This window comes from Saccopteryx bilineata, chromosome 1 (genome assembly GCF_036850765.1).
Source record: "Saccopteryx bilineata isolate mSacBil1 chromosome 1, mSacBil1_pri_phased_curated, whole genome shotgun sequence".
Lineage (NCBI taxonomy): Eukaryota > Metazoa > Chordata > Mammalia > Chiroptera > Emballonuridae > Saccopteryx > Saccopteryx bilineata.
Window position 1 is genome coordinate 247,187,725 of NC_089490.1, and position 13,415 is coordinate 247,201,139.

Genomic DNA, 13,415 nt, shown 5'->3' on the forward strand with positions numbered 1-13,415 from the left:
GCAGCATATTAATTTAGATAGCTGTTCTGCAACTTGGTGTATAAAAAGCTTGGCTAGATGCTGAGTCAGACAAGACTTTCTCAATTCAAGCTGCTCGAACATTTGTTCAGCTGCCAGGTATTGAAATGACCACTGTGCACAAGACAGCGTGCTGGGGACCCCAGGGCAGCCATTCTCAAAGTGTGACCCGTGGATCCCTGATGATCCCTGAGACCATTTCAGGGAGTCCACAAGGTTAAGATTATATTCACAATAATACAAAAGTGTTATTTCCTTTTTTCACTGTGTCAAGGTTGGCCCCAGTGATACAAAAGCAATGGTAGGGAAACTGAGGCCGCGTTAGCCCAAACCATCCTGGACTGGTAGTCACTGAATTCTTCACCACCGAGTGCTCACAGGGAAAAGGGGCAGGAAGGGGCAGTTTCACATGAGCGCACCCTTGATGAAGCTAGGAAAGGATTAGTTTTGTTACAGCGTGGCCTTTGAGCGCGTGGCTCTTGAATATTCTGTGCGCCGCGTGGGGAGCCCACATAAAGCACTTTTGCGGCCTCCATGGGCGCTGATGGTTGTCTTGAGAACAAGCGGTGAGACCGCTGGGTCCCTGCTGAGCCAGCCCCTTGCGCAAGGACCCCACGTGGAGCAGCAGTCTGACCTGGAAAAACGACTGATAAACTGGTAGCTACTCATATTGGAGTTGGCAAATATTTGGCAAACATGTCTTGCAAACGAATGAAATAATCATATCACTTCAAGAAAAGCGATTGACAGTACTTGTTGCCAATGGAAAAAAATGAGCTTTCAGGAGAAAATTAGAATTTTGGGAAACCTTTTTTTGCAACTGTGAACTTGATAGCTTCCCTATCTTTGAAGACATTCCTGATGAGATCAATGGTGATACTATTTGCATAATCAACTGTGTACATTTGGGAAATCTGCATAACTCAGTGAACCAGTATTTTCCAAATGACCAATACAGGTTATCACCAAAATCACACTTGGATGGGGAGATAACTCACTCAAATTACAGACTTGGCAAAACAGATTATGAGAATCTTAAATTTATGTGAAAGATATATGCTGTTGAAAAAGTGTGTGTTCCTAGTTTTTTACAAACAGAAGCAAGGTACTCTACCAGGAAATATATGAAAAGCACCTACTGCATACTTAGTTTGAATATTTGACTTAGAGGAAAGCACCTTCGTTCACTGGGTCTACTTCTTTGATAGCAACAGGTTTTAAAGGGCCAGTGGTGGCAGCGGCCCTTCCCCAGGGAGGTAAAAGAATAGCCTGCCCTTGAGGGTTAGGGGACCCTGATGTTATTTTCTAAGGACTCCTGTGACTTTTCTCTGCAGATTTTGAATAGGAAACTATTATGAGGTGGCTTTGAGCCTTCTCTAGAACAAGCAGGTTGTGTATGTAGTTGCTTCTCATAGAATTATTTAAAAGTTCAATTAAGACAAGTATGATTTTTCTAGGACCCTTCCCAAGTCTTGGATCATATGAATGACTACCCAGAATTTCCAAAGAATGGCTATAATTTGTTGTGGTGTGAAAATACATTTTTTTCCTGTTCTTATATCTTCATGTGACACTGTAATATCTCAAAGGGTAGGCGACATACCTGTAGTCTTTATAGTTCTATCATGTTTCTATAATAATTTTATTATGTGTTGATCTTAGACTATTTGACAGGCTAATTCAAAGATATAATGCATTTCTATAAAAGTCTATCAAATCTCTACGTTTGTATCAAAATAAGTTTGAGGCCTATTGTTCATTTAACAAGTAATTACTTGTAAAGTTATTTGCCTTGATCTTTCTTTAACCAACAATCACCCACCAGTGCATTTTCAAATATTACCCGCTTTACAGAATTCATTTTGAATGCAGATGCAGAACCATTTTGCAGAGTTTATTGCATTAAGTCTTGACTCTCTAACTAATAAGTGTTATGTTTTGTCTTAAAAGATGGACCCCATGTCATCAACCTCAGTCCCAGTGTACTCACTGAGACTAGAAAAAGAATATGAAGTGCGTGTGCGGTCCAGACAACGGAACTCCGAGAAGTACGGCGAGTTCAGTGAGGTGCTCTATGTAACACTTCCTCAGATGAGTGCGTTGGCATGTGAAGAAGGTAAGAGTAAAAGATTAAAATGGCAGCCACCTGGCTCTCCTCACTCTACAGTGATACATCCCCTGCTCTGTTAGGCTGTTGACATCAAGATACATTAGCATCTGACATCGAGGCGAGAGACGCAAGCTCACTCTCTCAAATAGGTATTATCCCTTTAAAAGCGAGAGGATGACTTAGTGTTTGAATTATTTAATTCAGGACAAGTCCTGAGGAAGGTGCGAGTTATCCAGGGGAAGATGTTAATGGGGGCTGTCTCTAGATATCAGAATTCCCAGTGATTCTTTCTTCAGAGGTTTCCACATTCTAAAAATTTTCTACAGTGAGTTCTTTGCATTTATAATCAGAAAAATATGTTTTTCAAATACATAATGAAGAAATTCTGTATCTATAAGGATGGATGTACTATGCAACATCTAAGAGAAAGCTGACTATTGAGTCAGCATAGGCTGTCAAAGGCAGGTGTTGATAGGTTTTAGAACGTTTTTTACCTGAAGAAGGCTTTTACCTGAAGAAGGCTTCATAATTAGTGTACCAGTTATTCTCAAGAATGACATGGAGCATTTGAAGATCCTACAGAAGAGAAATACAAAGATAATTAAAGTCTAAAGAACTGAAACCTGTGACTTCATAATAAAAGAGTTAAAATGTTTGAATTCAGAAGTAAGGTAGCCTAACCATGAATATGAAAAGTATTGTCACTGCCAAACAACAATGGCTGCAGCTCATCTCCAGTAAAGACAGAAGGTTTACAAGGCCATATGAGGAGCTATTAATGAAACAGTCACTCACAAGCTACAGAGAAATGAAATTTGCATTTCTGTGATTATGGCACAGGTAGAATTCATGAAATTAAACGACACTTGAATCAAAATGTCTATAACTCCACATTTTTTCCTAAGTTCTACTTAACAGGCTTGTTGTTTCAAACAACTTGATCTAATGAAACCCTGGTTTTAAAAGTACACTTGGCACATGCCCTTTAAGCTAATTGTAATGGCATTTAATTCACTTAACATAGATTTTTTTAACTGACTTTTCCTTCCATGTTAAAAAAAAAAAGAAGAAGAAAAGGAAGCATCAGCTGTAGGTTATGTTCCTGAATATGTCATTGATATAAAACTAGAAATGCCATGAGACCAAATAGTGTTCTCCCTCTCCCCCACCGATGCTTCATAATGCCCGTAATGTCTCTCTTGGGGATTTTAATAACTGAAAAAGAAAATTAAAACCAGGAAAAAATATTACCTATAAAAGCCGACTTTTAATAAAGCAGTGTGAAGGTATAAATTCTACCTGTCCTTTGTAATTAGAACGCAGTTAACCTCTGCCAGTGTGGTTAGCTCGGAACCAGCTGCACAGGCACTTGATGGTAAGGAATAAAATAGAAGTTTTGCAGACAGCTTCCCCCAAGTCTGCTACAAAGTTTACTGACATCTGAAGGAGGGAGCCCAGTGTGAGCTATCCAAGGAGATCTGTGAAACTGTCAAGTAATATGCTCTATGTGTTTCAAGTTTCAATCCTGGTGCAAAAATAAAAACTCTGCCCCCATCTTCTATCTGGAGGATAAAAAACATTCCACCGCATCTTTATTAAAAAGGAAACAAGCTGCTAGTATTTAGGTAAAGGAGTGTGTCAAGCAGCCCTTGTTTCTAGAGCTGAAGTCTCAATGACACCTCTGAACACATAAGATGCTTAAAATAGCTTTTTTTTCCTTAAAAATATGAATTGTGCTTAAGATGTATATGTCTCTTTATTTTGACTTTTTTCTTTTTAATGTGAAAGGATTTGAAGTAGGGTTCTTGGAACAGAAAATCCTTCTAAGTCATTGCATTCTGTTTCAGGGTCATCAAGTGAAATTGCTCACTTTGCTGCATAATACAAATAAAGACATATTTTTATGCAAAAAACAAAAGTAAAATGTAAACTTCAACTCTTCCTAATCCTGAGTGAGATATTGTTCTCATGTATTTCAGATTTCCAGTTTCCATGGTTAATGATTATCTGTGGAATATTTGGACTAACAGTGATACTATTTTTATTCGTATTTTCTAAGCAGCAAAGGTAGGTGTGAAATCATATATCTTAATGTCTTTACCATTGTTTAGATTTCCATGTGTGTTTCCATTTGTTATTTGGTGTTTTCTTTTGCGAATCATGAGTGAAAATTTTAATTCACTGGGAAAACATCCTGAGCAAGTTGATGCATTCATTCGGGACCACAGGTAGCACAGCACCTTTGGCTGAGGTTGGCACTGTCCTAATAATGTACAAGCAAATTTAAGTGGTAAACTGAAGCCACTCAGAAAAATCAATCTACTAAAACCTTTTAGACTACCTATGATGGCAATTTCTAGTAATGTCAAGTTTTGTTTAAATTATTTGGATACTTACGATTTCCTATTTCAACTGCATTTGTCAACACAGCTAAAATCCTTTCTGAGTTTGAAGAGATTCCTTTCTGCATTTTCTTAGAGTTACAAGGTCATATTCTGCTACTGTGCCTGATTTTGTTTGAGGCTCCTAACCTCTCTGGACCTCCATGTTCTCATGGAAATGATGTTTGATTATGTGACCATTAAATTTCCCTTGAGTTGTAAGATCTATAATTCTATTTTTCTTCCAAAAGGAACTCAGTACAGACTATAAGAAATTTTAATATAAAATATAGAAAAATTATTGGTACTGAATGTCAGTTTTCTTACATTTAGAATATTTTTAAAGTCCCAGGAGTTAATCTTTCCCCTTCACCTAGGACTTGGGTCACCAACACTCCCAGTGTGCCTAGGACGTTCCTGGTTATAGCACTGAAAGTCCTGTGACCCGGGAAATTCCTGAGTTCCATGCAAACTGAAATTGTCGGTCACCCTTCTTGACCAGAAGACAAGTTCTCCAGCAGAACCCAAGAGGCCAAATAGTGTCTATGAGAATATATTGTAAAAGCTTTTTAGTTTGTTTTCTGAAGTTGTATAGCATTTGTCAACATCAAAATAGAATTGTAGTAGAAAGAAGAATTCTCAGAATGCTGGAATTCTAGAGGATCAAGCATGCTAAAAGTACCCAAGTAAATGCAGAAAGGATTATTGTTAGTAGAATGTCATCTACAGAGGATGTCAACCCATGGGAAAGCAAAATTCATTCTGCAGAATTTCATTGTGCACTAAACTTCCCAGCAACATTTCTATTTTACAAATACTACTATTACTTGTTTGGGGGGAAATTACAAAAAAATAAATAAAATAAAATTTTAGAACTTTAAGTAATTTATGTTTAAGTAATACCAACAACAAAAGAACCAAATTATTCTGTTGATTGACTTGAATTCATTGAGCTGTACAGTTGAAGGCCTAACTTATATGGAACTGCAGCTGATAAAACCACGATGTATATAAAGTAATCTACTCTTAGCATTAGCTGTCAATTTTGAATCATTGGGAAGGCCAAGTAAATATGTTATATACTTTAAATATATTAGCTAATCATATTTCAAAGAAAAAATAATACTCCAAAAAAATAAAATGTCAAAGAAAACATATTAAGCTCTGTCTAAAGAGTATTTTCTATAAATAATGAAGTCCTTAACTACTCTGCTCACAAAAATTAGGGGATATTTTATTGCTTCATATTCATTTTGAAATATTCCCTGCCTGACCTGTGTTGGCACAGTGGGTAAAGCATCGATCTGGAATGCTGAGGTTGCTGGTTCAAAACCCCAGGCTTACGTAGTCAAGGCACGTGTGGGAGTTGATGCTTTCTGTTCCTCTCCCTTTCTCTCTTTCTATGTCTCTCTGTCTCCTCTCTCTAAAATGAATAAATAAAATCTAAAAAACAACAACAACAAAAAGAGAAATATTCTCTGATTCTGCTCACAAAAATTAGGGGATATTTTATCATTTCATATTCAGGCTGAAATATCCCCTAATTTTTGTGAGCAGTATCTAAAACTTGGTCAAAATCAACAAATTATTAAATTTTATATAAATCTCTTTTGCACTTCCAAATTTCCTGTGCTAAAGTAAGTTCTTTGTAGAAAAGATTAATTTTTTCCTTCATTTGCCCATAAAAGTCCTTATCATTGTCTAAATTTCCATGTTTTAATGAGAGTAGGAAATGGGAGAACATATTTGTCAGCAGGGGTGGACGGAACATGAAGTTCTAACAATTAAGATGATAATTGGAGTGGGGGCTGTCAGCCCCCCTCCCCAGCAGCTTGGGGCTGTGCAGGGCTTCAGGGACTCCATGTCTTTGCTTGAAGTTTTGTGAGTCCACAATCCGGGCCATTCCTCCTTTTATAAAATCCAGACCATTGAGCCAACTCTAGCAAAACTTGTCATTCAAATTTAATTAAAATTATAGCAAGATCACAAACACAGTTTCATGCCAAGGTTATCTTTATTTTATATTCTGTTGTTCCCTACATAGGAGTCAGCCCTAGCCTTCAAGCTAATCAGGAAAGGAAGCATAGAATTAACATAAATGGCGAACAGAAAGCCAAATTTAAATCCACCCAGCAGATGAGTGTTTGGTTGTTTGATGTCATTTTGACTTTGAAGTAAAGATTTTGCTACAACATGTTTACACAATAGGGAATTTTCACACAGAAATTCAGGTTTCCAGATTATCTTTGAAAAACTGGAAGACCTAGTGAAACTCAGTTATTGGTACCACACAGCTTATGCTGAAGCAGGGTCCCAGCAGTCCCATTTGGGAAGGGCATGTGTTCTCTAGTTCGTCACCATGCCCATCCCCCCCTCTGGCATTGCAACTGCCCTGTTTCCTCCTCTCGCATGGCGTTGTTGGGTCGTAGAGGCCACAGGCTTGGGCACCGGGCATAAGGTCAACCACAGCTCCTAGAAAGCTAACTACGAATATGTGCTTGAGTGTATCATCCTCTTCAAAACAGACAGGCAGCCTTAAATATCAAGCACTGGACATTCAGGGATTTTTGCTTCCTGTCATTAGGGTTATGTTACCTTTTTATATGTCTTAAACATTGGAAGTACTCAGAGATGCAGAACGAAGGAAGAACAGCAGGACAGAAGGCAAAGGCCTGGGTTTTGAAGTCAGGTGTTCTGATTTCAGACCCAGCTGCACCAAGTAGTATGATATGAACAACTAATGATATGAACACCTTCCTTAAATCTCCAGCCCTTTCCACAGATAATGTCGTCTCCCTCCCTGGTCATCGTAAGGACTGCATGAAATGTTTAGTGCATAGGTTGACAAACTTGTTTTATGGAGGCCAACTACCAAGTTTATAGTCTGAGTAGTGCAGTCTCTGTCACAGCCACTCAACTGCCACCATGACGTGAATGCAGGCATAGACAATATGTAAACTGATGAGCATGACTGTGTTCCAATAACACTTTATTTACAAAAACAGAGGGCAAACCTGGTTCAGCCCGCAGGCCCTAATTTGCCACCCGTTCTTTAGCAGAAGCATTCAAAACATGGGAGTTATTATTAATAATTTATCTTTTTTTGTGTGTCTTGTATTCATCAGTAAGAGTTTGCTTTAATACTTGCCCCGCTGAGTAATCCTAATGGAGGCTACTCAAAGCAACTAATATAAAATAGAATTTGGCTCATTCTTTGAGTTAGGCAAAAAAGGCAGTGGAAATAGTCAGAAAATGGTTCCCTGTTGACTAGATTAGACTATTTATTCACATTGAGTGGAATATCAGCTAATGCTCCAAATCAGGTTACCATCCCTGCCCAATAGCGCCATCTCTGAAACTTGGATATTTTTTTAACAATAAAATGAGTTGTTGGAATTTTTCACCTCTGAACTTTTTTCTAGAGCTACATTGTTGATTTTAACGCAAACTCTAGTTACACTATGAACAAAATAGATAAATGTTTTATTAAAATTTACTTAAGCCTGACCAGGCAGTGGCGCAGTGGAAAGAGCGTCGGACTGGGAAGCAGAGGACCCACGTTCGAGACTCCGAGGTCACCAGCTTGAGCACGGGCTCATCTGGTTTGAGCAAAAGCCCACCAGCTTGTACCCAAGGTCGCTGGCTCCAACAAGGGGCTACTCGGTCTGCTGAAGGCCCATGGTCAAGGCACATATGAGAAAGCAATCAATGAACAACTAAGGTGTTGCAACGCGCAATGAAAAACTAATGATTGATGCTTCTCATCTCTCTTCATTCCTGTCTGTCTATCCCTCTCTCTGACTCTCTGTCTCTGTAAAAAATAAAAAAAAAAATTAAAAAAAATTACTTAAGAGACATTTTTTCAGCATCTCCTATGTGCTAGGAATTGTTCTAAGTGCCAGTGATACAATGAGGCATAAAACAGGCAGGAAGGATGGGCATTGAAATGAATTATGGTCAAAAAAATTTTTTTAGAAAAGTTAAGTTCATCATAGAATTGTATCTATAAATCCATACTGATTAGTTAGAAATAGTTCAAATTTAGTGTGTCCCAGCTGAAATGAACCCTGCAGTGACGCGGTGGTTAATGAGATCATCTTATGTAATTTTGTAACTAGTGTGAGCTGTGCGCTGCAGACTTACCCAGTACACCCTAATTTAGCTCCACGTGGACTAGCACTCCTTCCTTCCTTCATTCCTTTCTCCCTCCTGCCTGCCTGCCTTTCTTTTCTCCACAAATTGCTGGTGAGATGTACATTAAAATTACCTTTTTTCTAACTAAAATGGAAATTTGTTTTAGATGGAATCAAATTTCTCACTCCCAAATACTAATTCTGGCTGTAAATAAAAAACATTTAAAAAAAAAAGATGATAGAAAAGCCACATTTTATTTAAATTGACTTCAGATAAGGGCCTTTTGTTGTTGTTATGTTCTCTTTTTTTCCTATAGATTTTTCTTATCATTTACTGCATAATATTTTCCTTTTCTTTCTCATAATCCACTTATAAAGTGCCAGAAATATTTGAAATAAATCATAGCACTGCCAATATTTTATTTGTATGTTGTGAAATAAGAGAATGTGTCACTTTTAAGACATATCTAATCAAAATTTTAATTGTCTTCAAGGATTAAGATGCTGATTCTGCCCCCAGTTCCAGTCCCAAAGATTAAAGGAATAGATCCACATCTCTTCAAGGTAATTAATAAATCATCTAAGGTATAGATAACACTAATTAAATGATACCCAATGAACACTGTCTTGTATTGAGAGCTTTCGCAAGCTCTGTGGAACACATACCATTTTTGTACCCCTTCTGGAGAAGAATTTTCTTAAATATTACATCTCTTAAAATTATTTCTTGTATATTTAAAAGTTCTTCACTAACAGGTTTTTTTTATTATATGGTTCTGTCATGATTGTCTATATTTTAACCATAGTTAGTCTCTTAAAGTTATTTGTTAAATCACTTAACCAATATGAGTTTCTCTTGATAGATCTTCATTTTCCTTCTGTTTCCTAGGAAGGAAAGTTAGAGGAGGTGAACTCCATCTTAGCCATTCATGACAGCTATAAACTGGAATGCTACAACGATGACTCTTGGGTTGAATTCATTGAACTAGATATTGATGACCCTGATGAAAAGACGGAAGGGTCAGACACAGACAGACTTCTAAGCGATGACCATCAGAAATCACTTACTATGCTCGAGCCGAAGGATGATGACTCTGGACGTACCAGCTGTTATGACCCTGACATTCTGGAGGCTGATTTCAATGTCAGTGACCTGAGTGATGCTCAGCCACAGAGGTTCCAAGCAGAAGCAGATCTCCTGTGCCTTGAAGTGAAGAATCAAAACAATCCACCTCCTCATGTTGCTCTGGCCGCTGCTCAGGAGCCCAGCGTTATCCTAGCGGAGGACAACAAACCAAGACCACTTCTGATCGATGAAACTGAGTCAGCTCATCAAGCCGCCCACACTCAGCTAAGCAATCCAAGTTCACTGGCAAACATTGACTTTTACGCCCAAGTAAGTGACATTACACCAGCAGGGAGTGTGGTCCTTTCCCCGGGCCAAAAGAATAAAGCAGGGATATCCCAGTGCGACACCCATCCGGAAGTAGTCTCATTCTGCCAAGCCAACTTTATCACGGACAATGCCTACTTCTGCGAGGCAGATGCCAAAAAGTGCATCGCTGTGGCCCCCCACTTGGAGGTCGAATCACATGTAGAGCCAAGCTTTAACCAGGAAGACATTTACATCACCACAGAAAGCCTTACCACTACTGCGGGGAGGTCTGGGATGGCAGAAGGGGCCCCGAGCTCTGAGATGCCTGTCCCAGACTATACCTCCATTCACATAGTACAGTCTCCACGGGGCCTCGTGCTCAATGCCACTGCCTTGCCTTTGCCTGACAAAGAGTTTCTGTCATCGTGTGGCTATGTGAGCACAGACCAACTGAACAAAATCCTGCCATAGCCTTTCTTGGATTTCACATGAGCTAAATATTTAATGGCAAAGAATGGGCTGGGGCATGAATGCTTAAACCAAAACAATGTTTAAACCTTTCGGGGTGGGGGGTAGGGGGGAGTGTGGATTCTAAATGCCTTTTCCTGAAATATTGAAACATAATATTAAAAAAAAAAAAAGAATTAAGACCGCTTAATCGGATAGCTATTCCTATTGTGAATTGTAAATACTTTAAAGAATTGTCTCAAAGACTGTTTAGTGGCAGTGATTGTCTTGTTCTTGTGAGTGTTAATTTTGTGATGCTAAGCATTTTTAATGTAAAGTAAATCATGCTTTTTGAAAAAGCGAAAAATCAGGTGGCTTTTGCAATTCGGGGAAATCGAATGCACAAGATAGCACAGGTTAATTTTTTTTTACATGGTTGGGAGATAAAATTATAGGTGAGAAGACAGAAAATAGTTTGGATATGTAAAATTTATTTTGACATAAAATTGATAAAGATATTTTTAATAATTTCCACTTCCAGTGTGGCTATTTTATATTATACTACCCACTGTGGACTGAAGTTCACATGGACCCATCTAAAGAATGTAGCAACTACAGTCTGAAGATGATTTAATGCTTCACTCAATGCACCTGAAGAAAACAAACCAGTTAGTTTTTTACAAAGCCCTTTTTATACCTCCCCGAACTCTTTAAACACTTCAAAAATGATTGTAGTTACCAAAATTATTGGAATATGCTAGTCTTATCTGAATTTTTAAACAAATATTTATTTATTTTGAAAGACTTTAAAATGTTTGCACTGGTCACTTACCATGAACCAAAAATCAAACAAACAAAAAAACAAACCTCTTTCTTACCCAAATTTCGGTTTGTGTCAGAGCACTACACGCTGAGAGGAGTAGGAACTATCGCTGGCTCACACTGTCGAGGATGCTGCAAGCTATGTTGCACAGAGCAGGTGTTTAGTGCAGGCCGATCATGAGAAGGAATCCCTAGAACCTCTGTGGAAGGGTCTCCCCAAACACAACTGTGAAGGGAACAAGGTACAGGAAGCTCTTTGTAAGTAGAAACAGGTCGAAATGAAACTGATCAGATAGTGGAAGAAAAAGTGCGAGATATAGGTCTCTTATCTCAGAGCCTGGGGCCACACACAGACTTCTTATTCAAGGGAAGGAGGAACAGGAGAAACAAGATTTTAAGTCCCCACAGATAACTCTAAGTTTACTCAGACCAATAGCAGAAACTATCTTCCTCACCAGTCAATAGGATCTAATAAAGTTTCATCTTTTTTTTTTTTTTAATTTCTCCTCTAAGTCGATTGGCCTCAAAGCAGTGGGTCAAAAGAAAAACAAGGGACCTGAGTAATTTAGGAATTGTTCAATCCCTTGATACCCTTAACATCATTCTTAGGAACATTAGGATAGGTTCCCAAAAAGTTTGTAAGAAAGAGAATAAACTTATCTCACTGAAAGGATACTTCTCGTTTTAAGTATTTTTTAAAAAGAAATATGAATAAAACTTTGAAGTTAGCTTTAACTTAAATAGTATTTGCCATTTAGCTCAGACCTGTTTTGAAAATAAGCCTAATGATTGATCATTTTAAATTCCCTCTTTCTTGCAAGGACAGTGAAGAGCTAGAATTGGGTGTTTAAAGTTTAACATGTTACTTTGTAATAAATGTTTAATAGATTTTCTGCTAGTTCGCTGCTATGGTTTTCTCTGAGAGCTCCATAATTTACTTTCATATAAAATTTCATCGATGTAGAACCTAATTCAACTTAAAACTGTATGTTTGGGAAAACTATCTCACTGTTTCACAATAGGCTGACAACATTTCTATCGCCAAAAATAGCTAAATACCTCAATCAGTCTCGGAATGTCATTTTGGTACTTTGCTGGCCACACAAGCCATTATTCACTAGTATGACTAGTTGTGTCCTGCAGTTTATATTTAACTTTCTTTATGTCTGTGGATTTTTTTTTCCTTCAAAGTTTAATAAATTTATTTTTTCTTGGATTCGTGCTGGTATGCTTCTCTCATCGAACACACACATTAAAGGTGTCCTAGCCCAGACTGCCCTCTATGAGTTTGTGTTGTTATAAGGAGACTTGGCATAGTTGGTTCTAACACATTGGCAACAGGCGTGGAGATCTTTGTTATGGGCTGGAACATATAGACACAGAGGAGGCAGCTCCCGACCTCTCCTGCAAGGAACGGGAAGGTTGGCTTCCAAACACCTGCTGGCCTGCCGGGACTGCACGTGTGCAGGCGCTCAGAGTCAGGTTCAGGATGTGTTACAGTTCGCAGGGTGTGTACTGGGTGGGTGAGTGGGGGAAACAGGTGCTGAGTCTTTGAGCTACACTTCTAGCTTGGGCAGGTCACCCAAAGGAGGAAATGAGCTCTCACCTACCTGTCACATGTTCGCTACTTGTCATCATGGGAAGCAGACAGGACCTCGGACCTGGGAAGGAGGCGGTGGGGTGGGCTGTGTGGGAGCCTTAGAGCGCAGGAGCCGGGAAGCATAGACTCTCATCCAAGGGGGAGCCGGGAAGCATAGACTCCCCGCAAGGGGGTGCCAGGTGAGCTCACTCCTGAGTCACAGCTTCATGCACAACGTGGGGTCCTGGGAGGCGGGAGTCTGGATGGCAAGCGAGAAGGCCACTGAACAATTAGTTTCTGCTTTAGCCAGTTGAAAGCAAAGGCCGTGACTTTTCATAATACCAGAAGGTTTACACTCAATGCGGGGAAAAATGCTCTACATGCAGTCTTCCTTCCACCTTTTGAGTTGCCATCCCCTGGAAGAAGCCTCAGGACTGGAGCCTCAGTTTCCTACTTTCCGATTTGGAAATACGGTTGGGAAAATTATGTCTCTTCTTGCACTGAGATTTTGGAACACAGGCTGCTTCAATGTTCACAAAACAAAGGGTCA

General features: G+C 38.9%; 1 protein-coding gene across 4 annotated transcripts in view; it reads left to right on the forward strand.

The window, feature by feature from the left end:
- GHR (growth hormone receptor) overlaps positions 1-12,502 on the forward strand; it is a 247,588-nt gene extending 235,086 nt beyond the window's left edge. For all 4 annotated transcript variants that reach the window (XM_066240423.1, XM_066240399.1, XM_066240414.1 and 1 more), the window contains 4 exons: positions 1,969-2,134; positions 4,108-4,195; positions 9,137-9,206; positions 9,532-12,502. In XM_066240423.1, coding sequence (XP_066096520.1) covers positions 1,969-2,134; positions 4,108-4,195; positions 9,137-9,206; positions 9,532-10,488 — 1,281 coding nt within the window. In that variant the 3' untranslated portion in view covers positions 10,489-12,502. The remainder of the gene's footprint in view (positions 1-1,968; positions 2,135-4,107; positions 4,196-9,136; positions 9,207-9,531) is intronic.
- Positions 12,503-13,415: the final 913 nt, after the last annotated feature.